This window comes from Neovison vison, chromosome 8 (genome assembly GCF_020171115.1).
Source record: "Neovison vison isolate M4711 chromosome 8, ASM_NN_V1, whole genome shotgun sequence".
Classification (NCBI taxonomy): domain Eukaryota; kingdom Metazoa; phylum Chordata; class Mammalia; order Carnivora; family Mustelidae; genus Neogale; species Neogale vison.
The window spans coordinates 87,037,708-87,057,995 of NC_058098.1; the positions used below are offsets into that span (position 1 = coordinate 87,037,708).

The following is a 20,288-nucleotide window of genomic DNA, read 5'->3' on the forward strand; positions in this document are numbered from 1 at the left end:
TCAAGCGCAATTGACAGAAAAGTTCAGTTTCTTGGGAAGGAACACCTTTTAAGTTGAGTGCAGAAATTTTTGGAAAATAACAATGTTGCTACAGTGGGGTATTGTCAGGAATGTGTATATTGTAAGTAACTTGATTAAATAGCCTGGGAAAGTTTAGGGGGAAAATCCAGGAGTCTGTGGGGGACTCAGTTGGTTAAGTGACTGACTTTTGGTTCTGGCCCAGGTCATGATCTCAGGGTCGATAGATGGAGCCCCTTGATGGGCTCCGTGCTCAGAGGAGAGTCTGCTTGAGATTCTTTCCCTCTTTCTCTGCCCCTCCCCTGGCTCACGTGCATGCTCTCTTTGAAATAAATAAATAAATAAATCTAAAAAAAATGTCAAACGGTTTTATAAATCTTATAATGTTGAACAGCCAGTGCTGGCCTTACCCTTTCTAGTCTGAACTGCTTCCCCAAGACAACTACCTTCAACTCTTAGTTGTTTCTTCTGATACTTAAGTCTTTATATTTGAACATGTTCTTCTTCAGCTATTTCTTGATCTTTTTCAGTTTATTGTTTTTTTAAGATTTTATTTATTTATCTGGGAGAGAGAGAGAGAGGGCATAAGAGCAAGAGAGATTGAGTGAGAGGAGGGGCAGAGGGAGGAACACACTTCCTGAGGAGCAGGAGCCCAATGTGGGACTTAATCCTAGGACCCCGGGATCATGACCTCAGCTGAAGGCCGACTCTTAACTGACTGAGCCACCCAGGTGCCTGATCTTTTTCAGTTTAAACACCATCCCTTAACCATCTACTATGAAAGATCATTTAATTCCATTACAACTCCTCCCCAGCACACATACACTTCCCTTCCCCTCATCCTCCTAGCATCCAATTATTATAATATTTGATTAGACCATTATTTGATATTTACACTCATACTGAGCCATGTAGTATATATGATAATATTTCCTTTGTATTACAATTTAAAAATTTCCCCTGGATTTAATCAATGTCTTATTTTTCCTCTGTTTAAGAAGGAATCACTAGTTTATCATAAAACTGTCCACTAGAAGTACATATGTACAGCTCCCAAAGTCTTTAATTTTAATTTTTATTTACTTATTTGAGAGAGAGAGAGAGAGAGAGAGAGAGAGCACAAGCCAGGGGAGGGGAAAAGGTGGAGGGGGACGGAGAAGCAGACTCTCCACTGAGCAGGGAGCCTGATGCTAGACTCAATTTTAGGTCCCCAGGATCATGACCTGAGCCAAAGGCAGACACTTAATGACTGAGCCACATAGACATCCCTCAAAGCCTTAAAATAAATCAGATAACCTAATGTTTATGCGTATGTGGGGAGAGAGGGAGAGCTTGATTTCCCTCCTGAAGTACACTGTCCTGATTCAGACTCTAGAGTGATGCACAGCAGATTTCTTGGGATTTTTGTTCTACCATCATTCATGTAATTCTTATTTTCTATTCTATCTTGGTGAATCCCTCGTCTTCAATTTCTCATGATTAAATATTTCTTGAATAACTGCCTCATTTTCCAGGAGTACATACTTCAATAACTTTCTGAGAAATGGAGCATTGTCTAGAAAATTATTTCTCAGTTCTTGGAAATAATCTTGTATTATTTCTCAAATTCTTTCTTTCCTCCTGTTTTCTGTTCTTTCTTTCCTTAAGTTCTATTTTTCTGATATTAAGTGTCCTGGCCTGGGGCACCTGGGTGGCTTAGTTGCTTAAGCATCTGACTTCAGCTCAGGTCATGATCTCATGGTCCTGGGATGGAGCCCCACTTCCGGCTCCCCACTCAGCGGGAAGTCTGCTTGTCCCTCTCCCTCTGTTCCTCTCACCCCTACTCATGCTCACTCTCTCTCTCAAGTAAATAAATAACATCTTTAAAAAAAAATGTCCTGGCCAGATCCCCTAGTTTAATTTTTTCCCTACCTTTTCCCACTATTATTGTCTTTTCACTCTACTTTCTGGAAAGTGTCTTAACCTTTTGTCCCAACCTTTCTGTTGAACTTTTTCTACCATATTAAAATTTTCTTATCTCTCTGAGGACACAAAGATATTAATTATAATGATTTTTTAAAAGTTCTCTTCTTTTTCCTACATTGTCACTGTTTTGGTTTTTATCTTAGGTGTTAGAGATTCTCCTCAAGTGTTTGACAATCTCAGGCTGTCCAGTGATATTTAGAAGAGAAAGACTAAAAAACTGACTGGAAGCTGTGTGTTAAACACGGAGTCCTGTTGACTAGTGGGTTTTATTATAGTATGACCTAGCAGAGCTTTGACTACTTTTGTTAGGGAGATTCCCAGCTATCAGTATCTATAGGAAAACTGATTATCAGTTTATTAACAGTTCAGTAGGAAGGAGGCTGGGTGTCCCACTGGTTTGGATATAGATGTCCCATTAACCTCCCTGTAGTCCCCAACTATGCCTGTCCTTGAGAACAGAGTCCCTTTGGCTTTAGCTCACTCTAGAGAAAAGCCACTCCATTCCCTGACAGAAGGGATGGCATGGGGAGCAGGGCAGGGATATTTAGGAGTCTAATTTTTTTAAAAGATTTTATTTATTTATTTGAGAGAAAGATCACAAGTAGCCAGAGGGGCAGGCAGAAAGAGAGGGGGGAAGCAGGCTCCCTGCTAAGCAGAGATGCAGGGCTTGATCCCAAGACCCTGAGTCCATGACCTGAGCCGAAGGCGGAGGCTTAACCCACTGAGCCACCCAGGCACTCCAGGAGTCTAATTTTTAAACCATTTTTAATCAATTCCTTTTCAGATTTCTGCCTCAAGAAGCAGCTTGCTTTTCCCCCATTCTAACCTCAGGCATTAATTTTTAAGCTTTCCAAGGTTTAAAGACTACCATTCCTCTATCTGCTTTCAAGTTTACAAATATTTGTCAATTAAACTAGCCACTCATTTCTTTCTTTCTTTCTTTTGTTCATTTGTTCATTCCTTGTTTTAGGCCCAGGGAGTCTTTGTACTTGCAGTTCTCTTCACCTGTAAATGAACTGCTTTAGCCTTTATCCTGAAAGGTTTGAAAAAAAAAAAAAAGCTTTATTGAGATCTAATACACATACCATAAAATTCACTTATTTAAAATATATAAACACCATATGTTAATTTCATCCCAATAAAACAAAACAAAACAAAAACGTAAATACTGTAACCATCACCACAAGCAAATTTAGAACCAAAAAGAAACCATATACTCACTAGCAGTCAGTCCTCATTTCTCTGTTCCTTCCCCACATTCACCAACCTAGTCAACCTAGACTATAACCTAGTTATAGTCAACCATAATCTACCATCTGTTCCTACAAATCTGCCCATTCCGGATATCTCATAGAAATGGAATCATAAATTAGAGATGGAACTGTAATTGGCTTTCTTCACTTAGCATAATTTTTTCAAGTTTCATCCATGTAATAACATGTAGCAGTACTAATACTACACTCCTCTTGGCAGCTGAATAATATTCCATTTTGTGTATATAAACACACTACCTTTTGTTCATCCATTGATGGACATTTGGGTTGTATCCACTTTTTGGCTATTATGAACAATGTTGCTATGAACATTTATGTACAAGTTTTTGTATGCACATATGTTTTCATTTCTCTGTTATATATCTAGGAGTAGAATGGCTAGGTCACATGTTAAATGTGTTTATTCTTCTGAGTAACTTTCATCCTGCTTTGTAAAGCAGCAGTACCATTTTACATTCTCACCAGAAATAAGGATTCTAATTTCTCCACATCCTTGTCAAGATGTGTTATTATCTGTCATTTTGATTACAACCATCCTAGTGACTGTGAAGTGAAACTTCACTGTGGTTTTGATTTGCATTTACCTAATGTTTCTGTGATATTAATCATTCTGTTTCTTTTCATGACTTTATTGGCCATTTTGTATATCTTCTTTGGGTAAATGTCTATTCAAATCCTTTTCCTATTTTCAAATTGGTTTAGTTCTTTTTTATTACTGAATTTTAAAATTTCTTTATATATGCTAGATACAAGTCCCTTATCAGGTTTACAATTTGCCAGTATTTTCTCCCATCCTGTAAGTTGCCTTTTCACTCATTTGATGGTATCTTTTGTAGCACAAATATTTTAAATTTTGATTAAGTCCAATTTATCTATTTTTTCTTTTATTGCTTGTGCTTTTGTATCATATCTAAGAAACCATTGCCTAGGGTACCTGGGTGGCTCAGTGGGTTAAAGCCTCTGCCTTTGGCTCCGGTCATGATCTCAGGGTCCTGGGATGGAGCCCCGCATCGGGATCTCTGCTCAGCAGGGAACCTGCTTCCTCCTCTCTCTCTGCCTGCCTCTCTGCCTACTTGTGGTCTCTGTCTGTCAAATAAATAAATAAATAAAAATCTTTAAAAAGAAAGAAAGAAACCATTGCCTAATTCAAGGTTATAAATATTTACCCCCTGTGGTTCTTTCTATTTTTAATTTTTTATTTTTTAAATTATTTTATTTATTTATTTGAGAGAGAGAGAGCATGAGAGGGGGGAAGGTCAGAGAGAGAAGCAGAATCCCTGCGGAGCTGAGAACCCAATGTGGGACTCAATCCCAGGACTCGGGAATCGTGACCTGAGCCAAAGGCAGTGGCTTAACCAACTGAGCCACCCAGGCACCCCCTGTGGGGTTGTTGTTTTTTTTTTTAAGAGTTATTTATTTATTTGAGAGAGAGAGAGAGAGAGAGGACAGAAGTAGGAGGGGCAGAGGGGAGATCTCAAGATCTCAGTGCTCACACTAAGCATGAGCCAATGTAGGGCTTGATCTCATGACCAAGAGTTGAACAGTTAACCAACCACCCAGGCATCCTTACCCCTTAAGTTTTTAAAAGAGTTTCATAGTTTTACCTCCTAAATTTAATCTTTGATCTGTTTCGAGTTAATTTTTTTATACAGTGAGATGAGGGGAGAAATATGAACCTTTTGAATGAGGACTATCACAACTAAAATGCCAACTAAAGCTATAGTTTATACACACTAAGTGCCTGTGAGCTTTGTTTTTTGATTTTTAAAAATAATTTAATTAACCTAGTTTTAAAGCTATAATTTTATTGGAAAGCAACTATAGTGGCTAATTAGGTCAAAACCTATTAGCTTTGCAAATGAGAAATTATGGGTCAGACAAACTACTTGATTGCTTCCTGATCCAATCAGGCAACAATCGTTGATGACTGCTTTAACTATTAAGTGGCAAACTCATGGGGAACTCTCTAATATATCATTCAATAAAACCAAAATCCTACTGAATAATCTTAACATCACTAACTGTGGGACATCCACGCATTGTGTTTCTTCAAATGTGATGCAATAAAAGTACATCTCTGTACTTCACTACAATAAAAGTACATCACTATGAAACCCTTTTATCAAAATAGTTGAACCTACATCTAATCAAACTGCTAGATCTAACCACCAATTTCTAGAAAAATATGCAGGCTAGAGGAACAAGACAAACAACATTGCATGGATACAATCAGCCAAATCCAGAATCAGGAAATTCCAGAGGACAAAAGATCCTGTTTCTTCACCCAAAGTATGGTGTAAGGAAAGAGAGAGGGACGTGTCATAGACTAAAATAGGTTTCAGAGACACATCAACTGAATGCAATGTGCAGGCCTTATTTAGATATTGATTGAAAAAAAAAAATGAAGGGCACGTGGGTGGCTCAGTTGTTAAGCTCCTCCCTTCAGCTCAAGTCATGATTCCAGGGCCCTGGGATTGAGCCCCACATGGGACTCCCTGCTTGGCAGGAGGCCTGTTTCTCCCTCTCCCACTCCCCCTGCTTGTGTTCCCTCTTTCGCTGTCTCTCTGTCAAATAAATAAAATCTTTTAAAAAAAGAAAAAGAAAAAGAAATAACCAAATGAAAAAGAGAAAGAGGACATTTTGGGGACAACTAGGGAAAGCTAAATATAGATTGAGTATTAAATATTACTCAAATGTATTAAACATTTTGGGGACAACTAGGGAAAGCTAAATATGGATTGAGATAATAAGAATTTGTTAATTTTGTTGGGCATAATAATGCTATTATGATTATAATTTTAAAGTCATTATGTGTTAGAAACACATACTGAAGTATTTAAAAGAGGTAAGGTATGATCCTGATATTTGCTTTAAAATACTCCCACCAAACAAGAACAACAAAACTGTGTGTGAAGAAAAATTGATGAAACAAGAACAGCAGAAAGCCCATCACTGCAGAAGTTAGCTGATGGGCCCCATAGGGTTCATTTTATTATACTTTTATATGTGTTTGAAATTTTCCACAATAAAAGCCAAAAATAATAATCAGGTCGATTATTAAAAGATAACTTAGGGGCGCCTGGGTGGCTCAGTCAGTTAAGCATCCAACCAACTCTTAATTTCAGCTCAGGTTGTGATGTCAGGGTTATGAGATCTAACCCCATGTTGGGCTCCACACCCAAAACAGAGTTGGCTTAAGATTCTCTCTTTCCCTCTCCCACTACCCCTCTCCCCACCCCCGCCACCGCATGCTCTCTCTAAAACAAATAAATAAAATCTTTTTTTAAAAACCCTTAAAGCTATTGTATCATAAAATGCATAAACTACTCAGAATTATTTTCCTCTAACCCTGAGATGTATTTATGTTATACAGAGAATCCAAAAACAAGTAAGAGGATAAATGACATTGAGAAAAAGGGCACTTGCCTGGCTCAGTCTGTAAAACATGTAACTCTTCATCTCAGGGTCATGAATTCAAGCCCCACATTGGGCAGGAGCCTAATTTAAAAAATAAATGAATGAGTGAGTGAGTGAATAAATAAAGTCAGGAACTTGGATAGTAAAACATTTAGTTTATTAACTTTCATAGTATTTATTCCCCTCCCCAACAGAGTTATGGAATCACAAATCACAGAATCCTGCTTTTCTGTGTGTGCATTTGTATGTATAAAAATTGTACTCTTTCTAGGCTAGACCTAAATCAAGACAATAGCATTATTGATAGTATTGCAAGATTTTTGCTTGGTTCTGATAGCAATATGATGTTAATTTTATATTGCCAAAAGCAAAGAATATCCATGTAACACATCCTGTCTACAGGATCATCAAATGCCATAACAACATTATGCATAAACATCACTTAAAAATTTAACCAACCACAAGAAAGCATTCATGCAAATCCAGATCATGGAACATTTCTATAGCCAAATGATCTGAACTCTTCAAAAAGATAATGCCATGAAAAAAAAAAAAGTAGGATGACTATTCTACATTAAGAGATTAAAGAGATTAACAAAGGGTTCCAGTGTGGCTCAATCAGTTGAGCATCAACTCTTAGTTTCTGCTTAGGTCATGATCTCATGGGAGCCTGGCTAGGGCTCCATCCATTCTCAGGGTAGAGTCTGCTTGAGATCTTCTCTCTCTTTCCCTCTGCCCCTCCTACTTGTGCTCTCTTTCTCTCTCAACTAAATAAATAAATCTTTTTTTTAAAAAAAAGAGAGAGACATAACAACAAACATCATATCTGAACCCTGATTGGATCTTGGTTTAGGAAGAAAAACAGCTATAAACATGGTAGGGACAACTAAGGAAATACAAATATGGACTGAATGTTAGATAATATGGAGTTATTGCTAACTTTTCTTAGATAAAATGACACTATGGTTTTGTAAAATATTGTATTCTTTCTTCCAGAGGACATGCTGAAGAATTTAAGAGTGTAGTCCACTACCGAAAACATTAAGGCATTAACAAAAAAAAAGGGTAATCAGCATGATGATGGCCAATTTCAGATTCGGGTTTTCAGTGGGACTCAATGGCCCACCTTTTTCCACTGAAGTATGAGAACGATGAAGGTGACAGACTTCTCAAAAATCATAATCAAGATGTAAAAGCACACTGCTGGACCTGGGCTCCACACTGCAGCGGGTCTCCACATTTGTCCAAATGCAGGAGCTCCCACTGCTGCTACTCAACTAAGATGCTCATGGCTTGCATGTCCACAGAGATGAGCAACTTGCTAACAGTTGTGTCTCAAGAGAAAGCTGGAGTGAACAAGGGTCCTATTCGATGAGCTCTGCTAGGTACACATTTGCAAAGTGGATGAATAACATTCCTATGACTTGTTTGGAAGTGTCTAGAAACCATATCCCCTAGGGACTTCTTTTGTGCTTTGGTTCTTAGGTTTGAGAATCAACATGCTGAAGGCCACTGCACAGAGCAGCCCCTGCAAGAAAATGCCAAAACTGTGCAGGAGTGCAAGACTCTTGCCTGGCAGCTCTCACTGGCCTTGAGGGCTGCCTGCCCAGTGGTCTCAGCTGGAATGCCTGAGGGGCCCTGCATTACTAGTCTGGTGGAGGAGCACAAGACCCAGTCCACCTATGGCCTTACTGCCTGCAGGCCACCACTTTCATTATGGTTTTAATTTATATTTCCCTAATGAATAATGACATTGAGTATCTTTCCACGTGCTTATTAGTCATTCATAAAACTTCTTGGGTGAAATGTCTACTCAAATCTTTCACCCACTTTTAATATTAGATAATTTATCTTCTTCTTATTGTTATGTGTTCTTAATTTATTCTGGATACCAGTTCTTTGGTGAATATATAATTTGCAAAAATCTTTTAGTCTGTGGCTTGTCTTTTGTCTTAATACATGAGTTAAACTTTTAAATTTCTGTTAAGTCCAATTTATCATTTTTTTCTTTTATGAATCATGATTTTGGTGTTATGTCTAAGCAATCTTTGCTTAACAACAAAATATTTTTCTCATCTTTTTTTCCCAGAACTTATAGTTTTAGCTATCCTAAATTTATTTATTTTTATCTTTAATTTTTAAAAGATTTTTTAAAATAATCTCTACACTCCACGTGGGGCTCAAACTCACAACCTCAAGACCAAGAGTTGTATGCTCCTCCAACTGAGCCATCCACGCTCACCTGCTCTTCTAAATTTAAATCTATGATCCATTTGAATTAATTTTTGTGTATAGTGTGAAGTAAGGATCAAAGTTCTTCTTTTTCTCCACATATAAGAATATCTAGTTGTCCAAGTACTATTTGTTTTAAAAAAAAAATGCTCTTTCCCCACTGAATTGTTTTAGCAGATTTGTTGAAAATCAATTGGCCATAAATGTAAGTTTATTTCTGGGCTGTCTATTCTGTACCATTGATTTATATGTCCATCCTTGTGACAATATCCTACGTCTTCATTACTGTACCTTATAATAAGTTTTGTAATAAGTGGAAGTCTGCCACTTTTGCTTTTCTTTTTCAAAATTGTTTTGGCTATTCTGGCTCTTCTGCATTTCCATATAACTTTCAGGACCAAACTTGTTGGTTTCTAAAAAGAAAAAAGACTGCTGGGGTTTTGATAGAGATTACATTTGAATTTACAGATCAATTTGAAAAGAACTGTCATCTTAATAATGAGTGTTTAGGGCACCTGCAGGCCTCAGTCAGTTAAGCAGCTGCCTTTGGCTCAGGTCATGATCCTGGGGTCCTGGGATCAAGCCCTGCATTGGGTTCCCTGCTCAGTGGAGAGCCTGCTTCTTCCTCTCCCTCTGCCTGCGGCTCTGCCTACTTGTGCTCTCTATCTCTCTGTTAAATAAATAAATAAAATCTTTAAAAACCAAATCAAACCAATGAGTGTTCAATCCATGAGCATGGTATGTTTACTTATCTAGATCTTCTCTAATTTTTCTAAACAATGTTTTGTAGTTTTCAGTGTATCGGTCTTGTATTAAATTTATTTGGGTTTTTCTAACATTCTTTCAACTTCAGAATATTCACTGATGACAAATAACATACTGGTATCTGTTATGTATACATCATATCCTATGACCTTACAGGACTCAATATTTTAAAGCCCTCATTTCTTTTATTTTTCTTTTATTTTTTTTTAAAGATTTGTTTATTTGACATAGAGAGAGAGATTGCAAGTAGGCAGAGAGGCAGGCAGAGAGAGGGGGAAGCCGGCTTCCCACTGAGCAGAGAGCCCAATGCGGGGCTTCATCCCAGGACCCTGAGATCATGACCTGAACTGAAGACAGAGGCTTAACCCACTGAGCCACCTAGGCACCCCAAGTCTCATGTGTAAAAATGGGGATATCTGTCTAGCAAGATTTTTGTGTGGAATAATATACATAAAACCATGACAGAGGATAGATATGAAGACTCCCTCTCCTACTCCCCTAAAATAATCACCTAAAATATGTAATCACATTATTTTGAGGAAAGTGAAATGACCAGATTTCACCTGGTATAGAAGGTAGGAACCAGTCACCAGTAGTGCTGCATCTGAATTTGCATGATCAAGGGTTTGCTGCATTTCCATTAGTATAGCAAATGGATATTTGTTGATATTTTCTGTCATCTGCATATACTATTTTTATAATCAGAAAAAACCAAAAATATAATCTCTTCAACAGTAAAAAAAAAAAAAAAAAGCACAGAGAGGAAGAATAAAAGGACACAGCAATGCTTGAGTTCAATTTGCTGAGACCAAATAAATATACTTCCAGGAAAATTTTACAGCGCCAGGCACTGGGACCACAAAAGGAAGATGTGTAATTTGTGAACTAATGCACTGTTCAGTAGGCTAAGGTACCTCAACAACCACTGAAATAGGTGCAGAGAAGACGTATTTCCCTGAAGACTTCTATCCATTCTAATTTCTCAAACTTTCCACTATTATGGCAGCTTTAATTTATTTTATATGTTGAGGTTCCATGTAAGATTAAATTTGAGGGGGCACACCTGGGCGGCTTAGTCAGTTAAGTTGTGGACTCTTGATTTCGACTGAGGTCATGATCTTAGGGTCCTAGGATTGAGTCCACCCTGCATCAAGCTCCACACGCAGCGGGGAGTCTTCTTGAGGAGTCTCTCTCTTCCTCTGCACCCCCCCATGATCCTGCACTCTCTCTAAAATAAATAAATAAATAAATAAATAAATAAATCTTTTTTTTTTTTTCTAGAAAGATTAAATTTGAATAAAGCTGCCTAAGCCCTTATAAAGGTTTGAAAACGACTGGTCTAACAAAAGAACAAAGTGAAAACTGAGAGGCAGCCTAGTATTAGAATACTGGACTGAGTGGTTTATGATCCAAGCTTTAATCTAGTCAGTGCACACGTACAGCCATGTGAAAGGCACAGTTCTAGTTCTCACCTCTCAAAAATGCTGGCATTTTTTCAAGATAAATTTTAATATCACTCATCCAATATTTGTTGAATGTCAAAAGCACAAGAATATTATTCCTATGTCCACAGGAGCCTCTTGAGGGTTATCAGCAAAGTCTTCACATATGTGACAACTGGATCTTAGAGCATGAGAAGTCTCCTGATTGGTTAAAAAAAAAAAAAAGGAGAAGCATTATAGGTAGAAAGAACTATACATTTAAAAGTATGTAAATAATAATCTATAACTACCACTGAATAGATACTCCATGCATAGAATTTTACCCTCACAACCACCCGTGGAAATAGAGGTTAGTATTCGTCTGCATAGGCAAAGATAAATACAAATCACAGAATCCTTGAGTGGCAAGCCATATTTGAAACTGAGGCTGTCTGATTTCAAAGTCAAGACTCTGGATTCAAACAGGTACATACAGTGAAGAGGTGTGAAGGAACATGGTGCTGCTGGAAGAGAACTAGTGAGCAAGGGGCCTGAAAAGATAAGTGTCCACTCCTGCTCTCTTGACTAAGGGCAAATTGGGCAAAAAACAGTTGGGCTGGAATTGGAGGTATCAGTATAAATGCATGACTTCATATGCGTGTGTCCATCCCAGCTCTGTTCCCTGAAGAGCCCTAGAAGCCATGACACACCAAACCATGTTCAACAGTAGGTTCAACAGAGATGTCCATTTGTTTCCCCTGCCTTCCACCCTCCAGGCTGTCTCCTCTCTACATTCCACTGCCATCTCGCACAGATCCAGTGTCCTTCACCTGCCTGCCTCTTTTTGGCAGACGGATAAGGGAGGCCCTCACCTCCTGCAGCGCCTTGGGCCTCAACGTCCCCTAGATCAGCCGCCATTAATGCCCCACGAAGCTCCAGGAACTAGAAGCCATAAGGAAGAGGCCAGGTGGGCGGTGACCGCGACCGCTGAGAGGGAGCCCGAAGCTGAAACAGGAGTTGTGGGCGGGGCTTCGAACTTAAACGTCTCTTATTGGGTCTCACTACTGCCAGTCTCGGCCTCCTCCCTCCCACCCCCACCCCTTCCGTGCAGGCTGTATCTTAAATGGCGGGTGGGGCCGGGCGTTGACTTCCGGTTGGGGGAAGAAAGTTGGCCCGAAGGAGGGGCCGCGAAGAAGGAGGAGGAAGAGGAACGGGCCGGGCAGTAGGGGCTTAGGTCGTTCGGCGGTGGCGGCTTTCTTCCGGACCGACGATGGACAGCCAGGGCAGGAAGGTGGTGGTGTGCGACAACGGCACCGGGGTAAGCGCCGGCGGGGAAGTCGTAGCCTTAAGCCGGGGCGGAGATGTGCTAGTGGCGTGTGGGCCCTCGGTGGTCCGGGTTGCACCCCTGGGCCCTCGGGCAGCCGGGACCAGGGGGCGCGGGGCAGCGCTTCCGGCCTTCACGGGCGTGGGGAGTGAGGGGACCGATCCCATTCTGGTCTCTCCGAGCCTGCCACCTCCGCGACTCGGGGTGAGGCGGTGGGGAAGGCCGACACTGGAGAGGGATCCAGCTTGCTGCCCGGCGGCGGCCGGCGCCGCGCCCGAATGGGGACACTTTGGCTAAAGGGCTGGAGGGGTAAAAGACTGGGTAGGTTTGTTCGATAAGGGTTCCATTCCCCCGGGTAGCCGGTTCTGCAGAAAGGAGAAAGACCCAGAGGCCTTCCTCTTCCTGTATCATTGACGATACCGAACGGGAGGCAGGAAATGGGTTTAAAGAAAAAGGGAAGTGCTGTCATGCAGCGAGCCGCAGCCCTTTCGCAGTTTGGGGTGGGGGGTGCAGTTGAGCAAAGCATCATTTACTTTTTGTTCTGCATGCTGGGAATTTGGCCTCGGTGCAGCCCCGCAGGGACAGTATGTTCTATTGATTTTGGGAGATCGAAGACCACTTTAAGGCCCAGGTGTTAAATTGTGGACCTTGGGAGAAGTTAACCAAGTTTGTTACCCCCCTCCCCCTATTTTTTTCCTTAGATGCAGAACACAGATCATGTTAGTCTTTAAGATTCAAAAAGGCAAATGATTGTAAAAATCTGGCTAAAACAGTGATTTAGAAATCAATGGAAAGTTGTTGCTTTCAACTCCCCGCCCCCATTTAAAAAAAACTTACAGTGGAACATTGGAAGACAGAAAGGTTACTTAATTGGGGTGAGTTCTATAGTGATCATTTACCCCTGCATTACAATGATTTCTAACCATTTTGGAGTTGCAATATTTTGTGACTTTTCTCTTTTTCCATAAATGTGACATATGAATTAAAATAGGCTTCCAGTTATGGAGTGAGTAAATCACGGGGATGACAGGTACAGCTTAGGGAATATAGTCAGAGGTACTGAATAGCATTATATGGTAGCTACACCCACCGTGAGCATAGCATATACAGTTGTCCTATATGTCACTCTGTTGTACATCTGAAAAAAAAAAAAAGATTTTACTTGAACTTTTTTTTCTCTAAAGATTTTATTTATTCATTTGACAGACAGATCACAAGTAGGCAGAATGCCTGGCAGGGAGGGGGGGTGGGAAGCAGGCTCCCCGCGCCCAATATGGGATGGATCCTGAGACCCTGGGATCATGACCTGAGTGAGCCAAGGCAGAGGCTTAACCCACTGAGCCACCCAGGCGTCCAGATTTTACTTGAACATTAAAACATTTTGGAAAGTGGATTGTTGAGGGGAAAAAAGGAGCTGATATTTACTGGCATAATACTGCCCTTATTGTGCTACAGACTTTTCAAGCAATGATCACACTAGTTTTATATGAACTAAGTTAAAAACATGAGAGTAATAAGGGTTATCATATAATGGGGCATCCATACAGAATGTTATACTTTGAAAAAAGGCAGATTCACCACTGTAGAAATATCTAAGGTTTATTGTTAAGTTAAAAAAGAAGTTTTAGGGGCGCCTGGGGTGGCTCAGTGGGTTAAAGCCTCTGCCTTCTGCTCAGGTCATGATCCCAGGGTTTTGGGATCGAGCCCAGCGGCAGGCTCTCTGCTCAGCAGGGAGCCTGCTTCCCCCCTCTCTCTTTGCCTGCTTCTCTGCCTACTTGTGATCTCTGTCTGTCAAGGAAATAAATAAAATCTTTAAAAAAAAAAAAAAGTTTTAGAATGATCCCATTTATGTGAATGTTCTTTATTTTATTAAATATGTCTATGTGTCCACGAACTTGTACATGGAAGTTTTAGAGGGAGTGATATGTTTGTAGTGGTTACCTGTGAGCCTGGGGGATAAGAATGAGGGAAGATAGGAAAGACTTCATGACTCTTCTGAATTATTGGGAAGTGCTCTGTTTTGTTTTTTTTAACAAAACATGTGAGACTATCTTTAAACCAAATTAACTATAAACATTTATTACTTTTACAGCTAAAACCCAGTTAAAGATGCTTAAAAAAAAAAGCCTGATTCCCCCTGTAGTCTGAAATTGACCTCTAAAAAATTTAAAGCTTTAAAAATTGAATTTAAAATATTTTTAAAATATGTCTGATAATCTTTAGAAATCAGAGCCAGTTATATTTCAGTGATTCCTCCTCTTTGAAGGGTAACAAGCTCTGTATTTGTAGTGTATGAGTTTGTTGATATTCAGTTAGAATAGGAATGTTAACCATGAGTTCATTTTTGTTACTATTTCATTAGTTTACCTGAGTTAGAAAGCTGATTGTCTGTTATTGATTAGGCTTATGGCTAATCCTTAGTTTAAGAATCTTGTACCTTAAGAGATCAGTAAAGGAAAAATGTAGTTAATTTGAACAAAATTTATGTGTTGGGTGTTAGATTTCTAGTTCTTTAAAATTTTATCCAGATTTTGTATAGACATGATTGGCTTCAAATGAAGAGACAGTTCTGATGTAATATGTAGCTAGGAATGCTGTGATATCTGAAAATTTATATAGGATTCTAAACACAGAAATTCTCTATTTCTTACTGCTTATATTTCATAGTCCTCTTGATTTTGTTTCAGTATCTGAACCTATACTGAGTTATCTACAACTAAATATTACAGAAGATGTTCAATTTTAATTTCTAAGAACTTGCATAAATAGTTGTTACCCTAAAGCAATTGGTCTCTTAACATATTTTAGGTTTTAGGCTTATAGGCTATTTGAGAAATTGATTTTTTTTTTTAATCCCCGCTGGCAGGCCCTAATTGGAATGCCCTAAGAGTGGATGAGTCTTATGATCACATGTCAAATGTTGGTCCTGCTTCTCTTCCTCACAAGCTCCCAACTAGACGGGGTCTCTCTCATTAGGGTGGCCTAGAGGAGGAAAACTTAACCTGATTCCAATAATTTATGCATTTCATCTTCATAACCATTCAAACCTAAAAGGAGCTTCCATCTAAATAGAACCACTGAAAATGGCCACACAGGTGAAAATCTGGAGATCTCTTTAGGTTTAGGTGTCTTTCAAGAGTTGGGCCCAGGTCCCTGGAGTGTATTGTTACCAAACTTGGGTGTGATTTCATCAGCATTAAGCTAGTTCACCGACAGGAAAGACTCGTGTGCTTACTGTATGGCTGGTAGAATTTTTAGGGTCTAATGATACAAAGTAAGCTTCTTGTGCTAGGATAATTATGCTTTCATTTATAATTTTCACATTTGTTGTTGCTTATCGTGTGCTTTATCAGATTTATGCTAGTTTATATTTTGAATTTAGGAGTGCTTGAAGTAGGAACAAACCAAAAACAAATTTGGCTTCACTCTGCAAAATGCTTTGAAATAGAAAAAGTATTTTTGTGGCTTAAGATGAGAATAATCACTAGGTAATTAAATTAATGAATATATCCATACCATCAGATTAAATTAATAAAGGAAAAATACAAATTAAATAAGCTCAAATGGGGCTGTATAAATCCCAGTTTATATTTTGAGGGGAGAAAGATACTTTTAGAGCAAATGTAGTTGGATTTTTTTCTTCATTTTTGCTTGAAAGAACATTATACTGTTCATGTTCTTACCATTTGATGACTCAGTGGCAAGTAAGGGAGTTAGTTCAAACCACAGTGCTATGAAGAGAAAACTATATATGGTAATATCTATTTTTTTAAACTCAACCTTCTTGCACACAATGAGAGAACTAAGTCCCAAGTCTTAAAATGATTAGACTGGGGGAGGTATTGCAAAGATTAAAATGATACCAAATGAGTAGCTTGGAAAAGACTGTTTTCTTTGCATTTTATCATATGAATTAGATTTTTTTTTTAAGGCACTGACTTTTTGCAAGAAAGGAAATGTCAAATTGTCTTCATTTTGTTATTAAAAATAGATTATTGTAATTAAAGTCTTGTTATTATAGCTATTAATGCTCTCACATTGGAAATAATAAGAAATAGTGCAGCTATTGTCATTTTGACCGAGTATTTAATACCATGTAGGAGTGCTGGCACTGGATTATTATTTTTTTAAAAGATTTTATTTATTTATTTGACAGAGAGAGAGAGCACAAGTAGGCAGAGCAGCAGGCAGACAGAGGGGGTGAGGGAAGCAGGCTCCCTGCTGAGCAGAGAGCCCGATGTGGAGCTCAATCCCAGGACTCTGAGATCATGACCTGAGCTGAAGGCAGAGGCTTAACCTACTGAGCCACCCAGGTCCTCCTGGCACTGGATTATTAAAGCTGCATTTGCTTCCAGTAAGCTACTGCTTAAACTGCATAAGTAATTTCATTAGTAAGTGATGGGTATGTTTAACTTGAATTAAATGCCAACTTTCCTTATTTTGTAAAGCACAGGAATACATGGGTTTACAATTGTTTTTATACTTTCAGGGAATCTCCTATTTCAGGGATGTCTTTTTACCTTAGTCACATGGCAAATATTTCATCCCTTAAAATATGCTCAAACAAACAAACAAAAATATGCTCAAATGAGAATTTTAAGCTATAAACCACCCATCTAAGCATTTATAATCAGTAAACATTGACAAATGTGATTATTTATGTATTGCCATGTTGTGTGTTTCTGAGTCTGTGTAGCTCAGAATGAGAGGGAAAGCATGTCAACCTTCACAGCCTCCTCCATGCACCAGGATTTGATTTATTTCCCATGCCAGGCTTGTCTACCCACCTTCAATTTTAGATAGTATTTCTCTCTTAAGTCATTTGTTTATATTTAATATGCTGAAGATGGCCCTTGGAAATTTGTCGATTCTTTTTTCAGTCATTCTATAATTTTCTTTAAAAACATTTATAACTATATAAGGGAGCATTTTCAGCCTGGAATGGACACTTTTGACCCACCCAGTGTCCTTATCTGTTCATTACTTTGAGGTAAACATAAGAATTTAATATCTACATAGTATTTGTTTCTATATTTGGAATAGAAGGTAATTTCTGACTAATGCTGGTATTAGGCTGATGATCATGACAAATGTTATTCATATAGAAATTTGGGTATGGTTGGGGGCACCTGGGTGGCTCAGGTCATTATCCCAGGGATCCTGGGATCCATCCCCACATCTGGCTCCCTGCTTCTCTCTCTCCCTCTGCCTGCAGCTCCCCCTGCTTGTATTCTCTCTCTCTGCCAAATAATAAATAAAACCTTAAAAAAAAAAGATTATTCCTTATGCCATCATATCCAATATTGCCTTGGAAGATAATCCAATAAGAATTGTATCATAGTTTTAGAAACCGGTAGCTACTGAAAAATACCCTAGCCTTGATGACTTAGAGGTTAACTGACCAGGACTAGGTTTTGTGGGTTTGGAAGAACATGTATATGGACAGTATGTTTTATGGAGATCATAGAATGTAAATGTGAACTGGGAGGATAGGAAGTCAGGTGGTAGTTCAGACAGATTTTTCATAGCTTTAATCAGCATAAGTCATGACTTTAATACATTTTTAAAAATTCTATTTATAAAAGACTTGAAATTCACTTCAAATTCTGGGTGGCAGAATGTTCTAGGCTATTTATAGTTAAATGTGGTTCATCAGCATTTCCAACAAGGTTGGTATAGAGATCTTCGAAATACGAAAATTCGATATTTTGGTGGGGTTATTCAGAAGTCAGTAAGTTTAAGATCATTCCTAAGTTTTACCACCATCAGATAAAACAGTTCTTTGTACACAGTAGCTTTCTGTCGAGGGGTAGGTTAATAGTTTCTGTCAACATTCTTATTATTGTCATGTGTCACACTCAGATACTGTTTTTCTCCTTAATTCTTTTCAGAGAATATATGGGGCCTGGAGCCATGAAACAATGTACTTTTTCTTCTTAAGATGAAACAAATTCTTTGTATTAAAATAATCATGGTGGGTGCCTGGGTAGCTCAGTGGGTTAAGCCTCTGCCTTCGGCTCAGGTCATGATCTCAGGGTCCTGGGATCGAGTCCCGCATCGGGCTCTGCTTGGCAGGGAGCCTGCTTCTCCCTCTCTCTCTCTCTGCCTGCCTCTCTGCCTACTGGTGATCTCTCTCTGTCAAATAAATAAATAAAATCTTGAAAGAATAAAAAATTTAAAAAATAAAATAAAATAATCATGGTATCATACTTCCAAATCAACAGCAAAATTATAAATTTTTATTGGTCAGTTATATAGTATGCACTTCCTACGTTCCAGACACTGTTCTAGGCACTTGGGATTTGTCAGTAGACACAAAAATCCTTGTACAATATAACTTACATGAATAAAGACTTGTTAAGGAAGAAGGTAGAGATTATGATTACATTTCCTGGTCTGTAGCTTCCTCCTTCTGCCCTTAAGTTTTTAATTGCATTTTCCTTGCAATGTCTGCTCTTAAAAATAAGACTGAACAGGCTGTATTATTGGTACAAAAATTAAAAACCCTTGGTTCTATTTTCAGTTTTACTGTAGTTGTTAAGTCTCTTAGTGTATCAGTTTCTTTTTTTTTATATAATTTAAAAATTTTTTATAAACATATAATGTATTATTAGCCCGAGGGGTACAGGTCTGTGAATTGCCAGGTTTACATACTTCACAGCACTCACCATAACACATACCCTCCCCAATGTCTATAACCCCACCACCCTCTCCCTACCCACCTCCCCCCACCCCCGGCAACCCTCATTTTGTTTTATGAGATTAAGAGTCCCTTATGGGTTGTCTCTCTCCCAATCCCATCTTGTTGCATTTATTCTTTTCTTACCCCTCAAACCCCCCTCATTGCATCTCCACTTCCTCATATCAGGGATATAATATGATAGTTGTCTTTCTCCGATTGACTTATTTCACTAAGCATAATACTCTCTAGTTCCATCCACTTCATCACAAATGGCAAGGTTTCATTTCTTTTGAAGGCTGCATAGTATTCTATTGTGTATCTATATCTTCTTTATTCATTCATCTGTTGATGGACATCTAGGTTCTTTCCATAGTTTGGCTGTTGTGGACATTGCTGCTGTAAACATTTGGGTGCACGTGCCCCTTTGGATCACTACGTTTGTATCTTTAGGGTAAATACCCAGTAGTGCAATTGCTGGGTCGTAGGGTAGCTCTATTTCCAACGTTTTGAGGAACCTCCAAGCTGTCTTCCAGAGTGGTTGCACCAGCTCGCATTCCCTTTTTTTTTTTTTTTTTTAATGTATTTATTTGACAGAGAGAGAGATCACAAGTAGGCAGAGAGGCAGGCAGAGAGAGAGAGAAGGAAGCAGGCTCCCCTCTGAGCAGAGAGCCCGATGTAGGGCTCGATCCCAGGATCCCGAGATCATGACCTGAGCCGAAGGCAGAGGCTTAAACCACTGAGCCACCCAGGCGCCCCACCAGCTTGCATTCCCACCAGCAGTGTAGAGGGTTCCCCTTTCTCCACATCCTCACCAGCATCCATGTTTCCTGACTTGCTAATTTTAGCCATTCTGACTGGTGTGAGGTAGTGGTATCTTATTGTGGTTTTGATTTGTATTTCCCTGAAGTGTTTCAGTTTCTTAAAAGTATTATCAGGGTCAGTGTTAATCCCCTCACTGGAGAACTACACGATCTGAATATAAAATTCTGGTTACCTGGCATCACTAAATACATTTATCTAAATATAAAAGTGTAAACAGTAAAAAATGCCCCAAATATATTTTTTTAATATGATGCTAGTCCCGATGCCATTTTCTCCCCCATTTTGGTAAATGTTGCTTAAGTGAATTGCCAAAGATAATTGAAGCATTATTTCTGTTCAGTCTCTGACATTTCTCTTTTTAAAAATTC

At 38.9% G+C, this 20,288-nt stretch overlaps 1 protein-coding gene and 1 pseudogene across 2 annotated transcripts in view; one reads left to right on the forward strand and one right to left on the reverse strand.

The window, feature by feature from the left end:
* Positions 1-7,560: 7,560 nt before the first annotated feature.
* Positions 7,561-12,010, reverse strand: LOC122915441 (annotated as a pseudogene).
* Positions 12,011-12,227: 217 nt separating this feature from the next.
* The window catches only part of ACTR2 (actin related protein 2), a 38,478-nt gene continuing 30,417 nt past the window's right edge, over positions 12,228-20,288 (forward strand). The window contains exon 1 of one of the 2 annotated variants that reach the window (XM_044264103.1): positions 12,228-12,410. In XM_044264103.1, coding sequence (XP_044120038.1) covers positions 12,363-12,410 — 48 coding nt within the window. In that variant the 5' untranslated portion in view covers positions 12,228-12,362. The remainder of the gene's footprint in view (positions 12,411-20,288) is intronic. The other variant, XM_044264104.1, reaches the window with a different exon arrangement.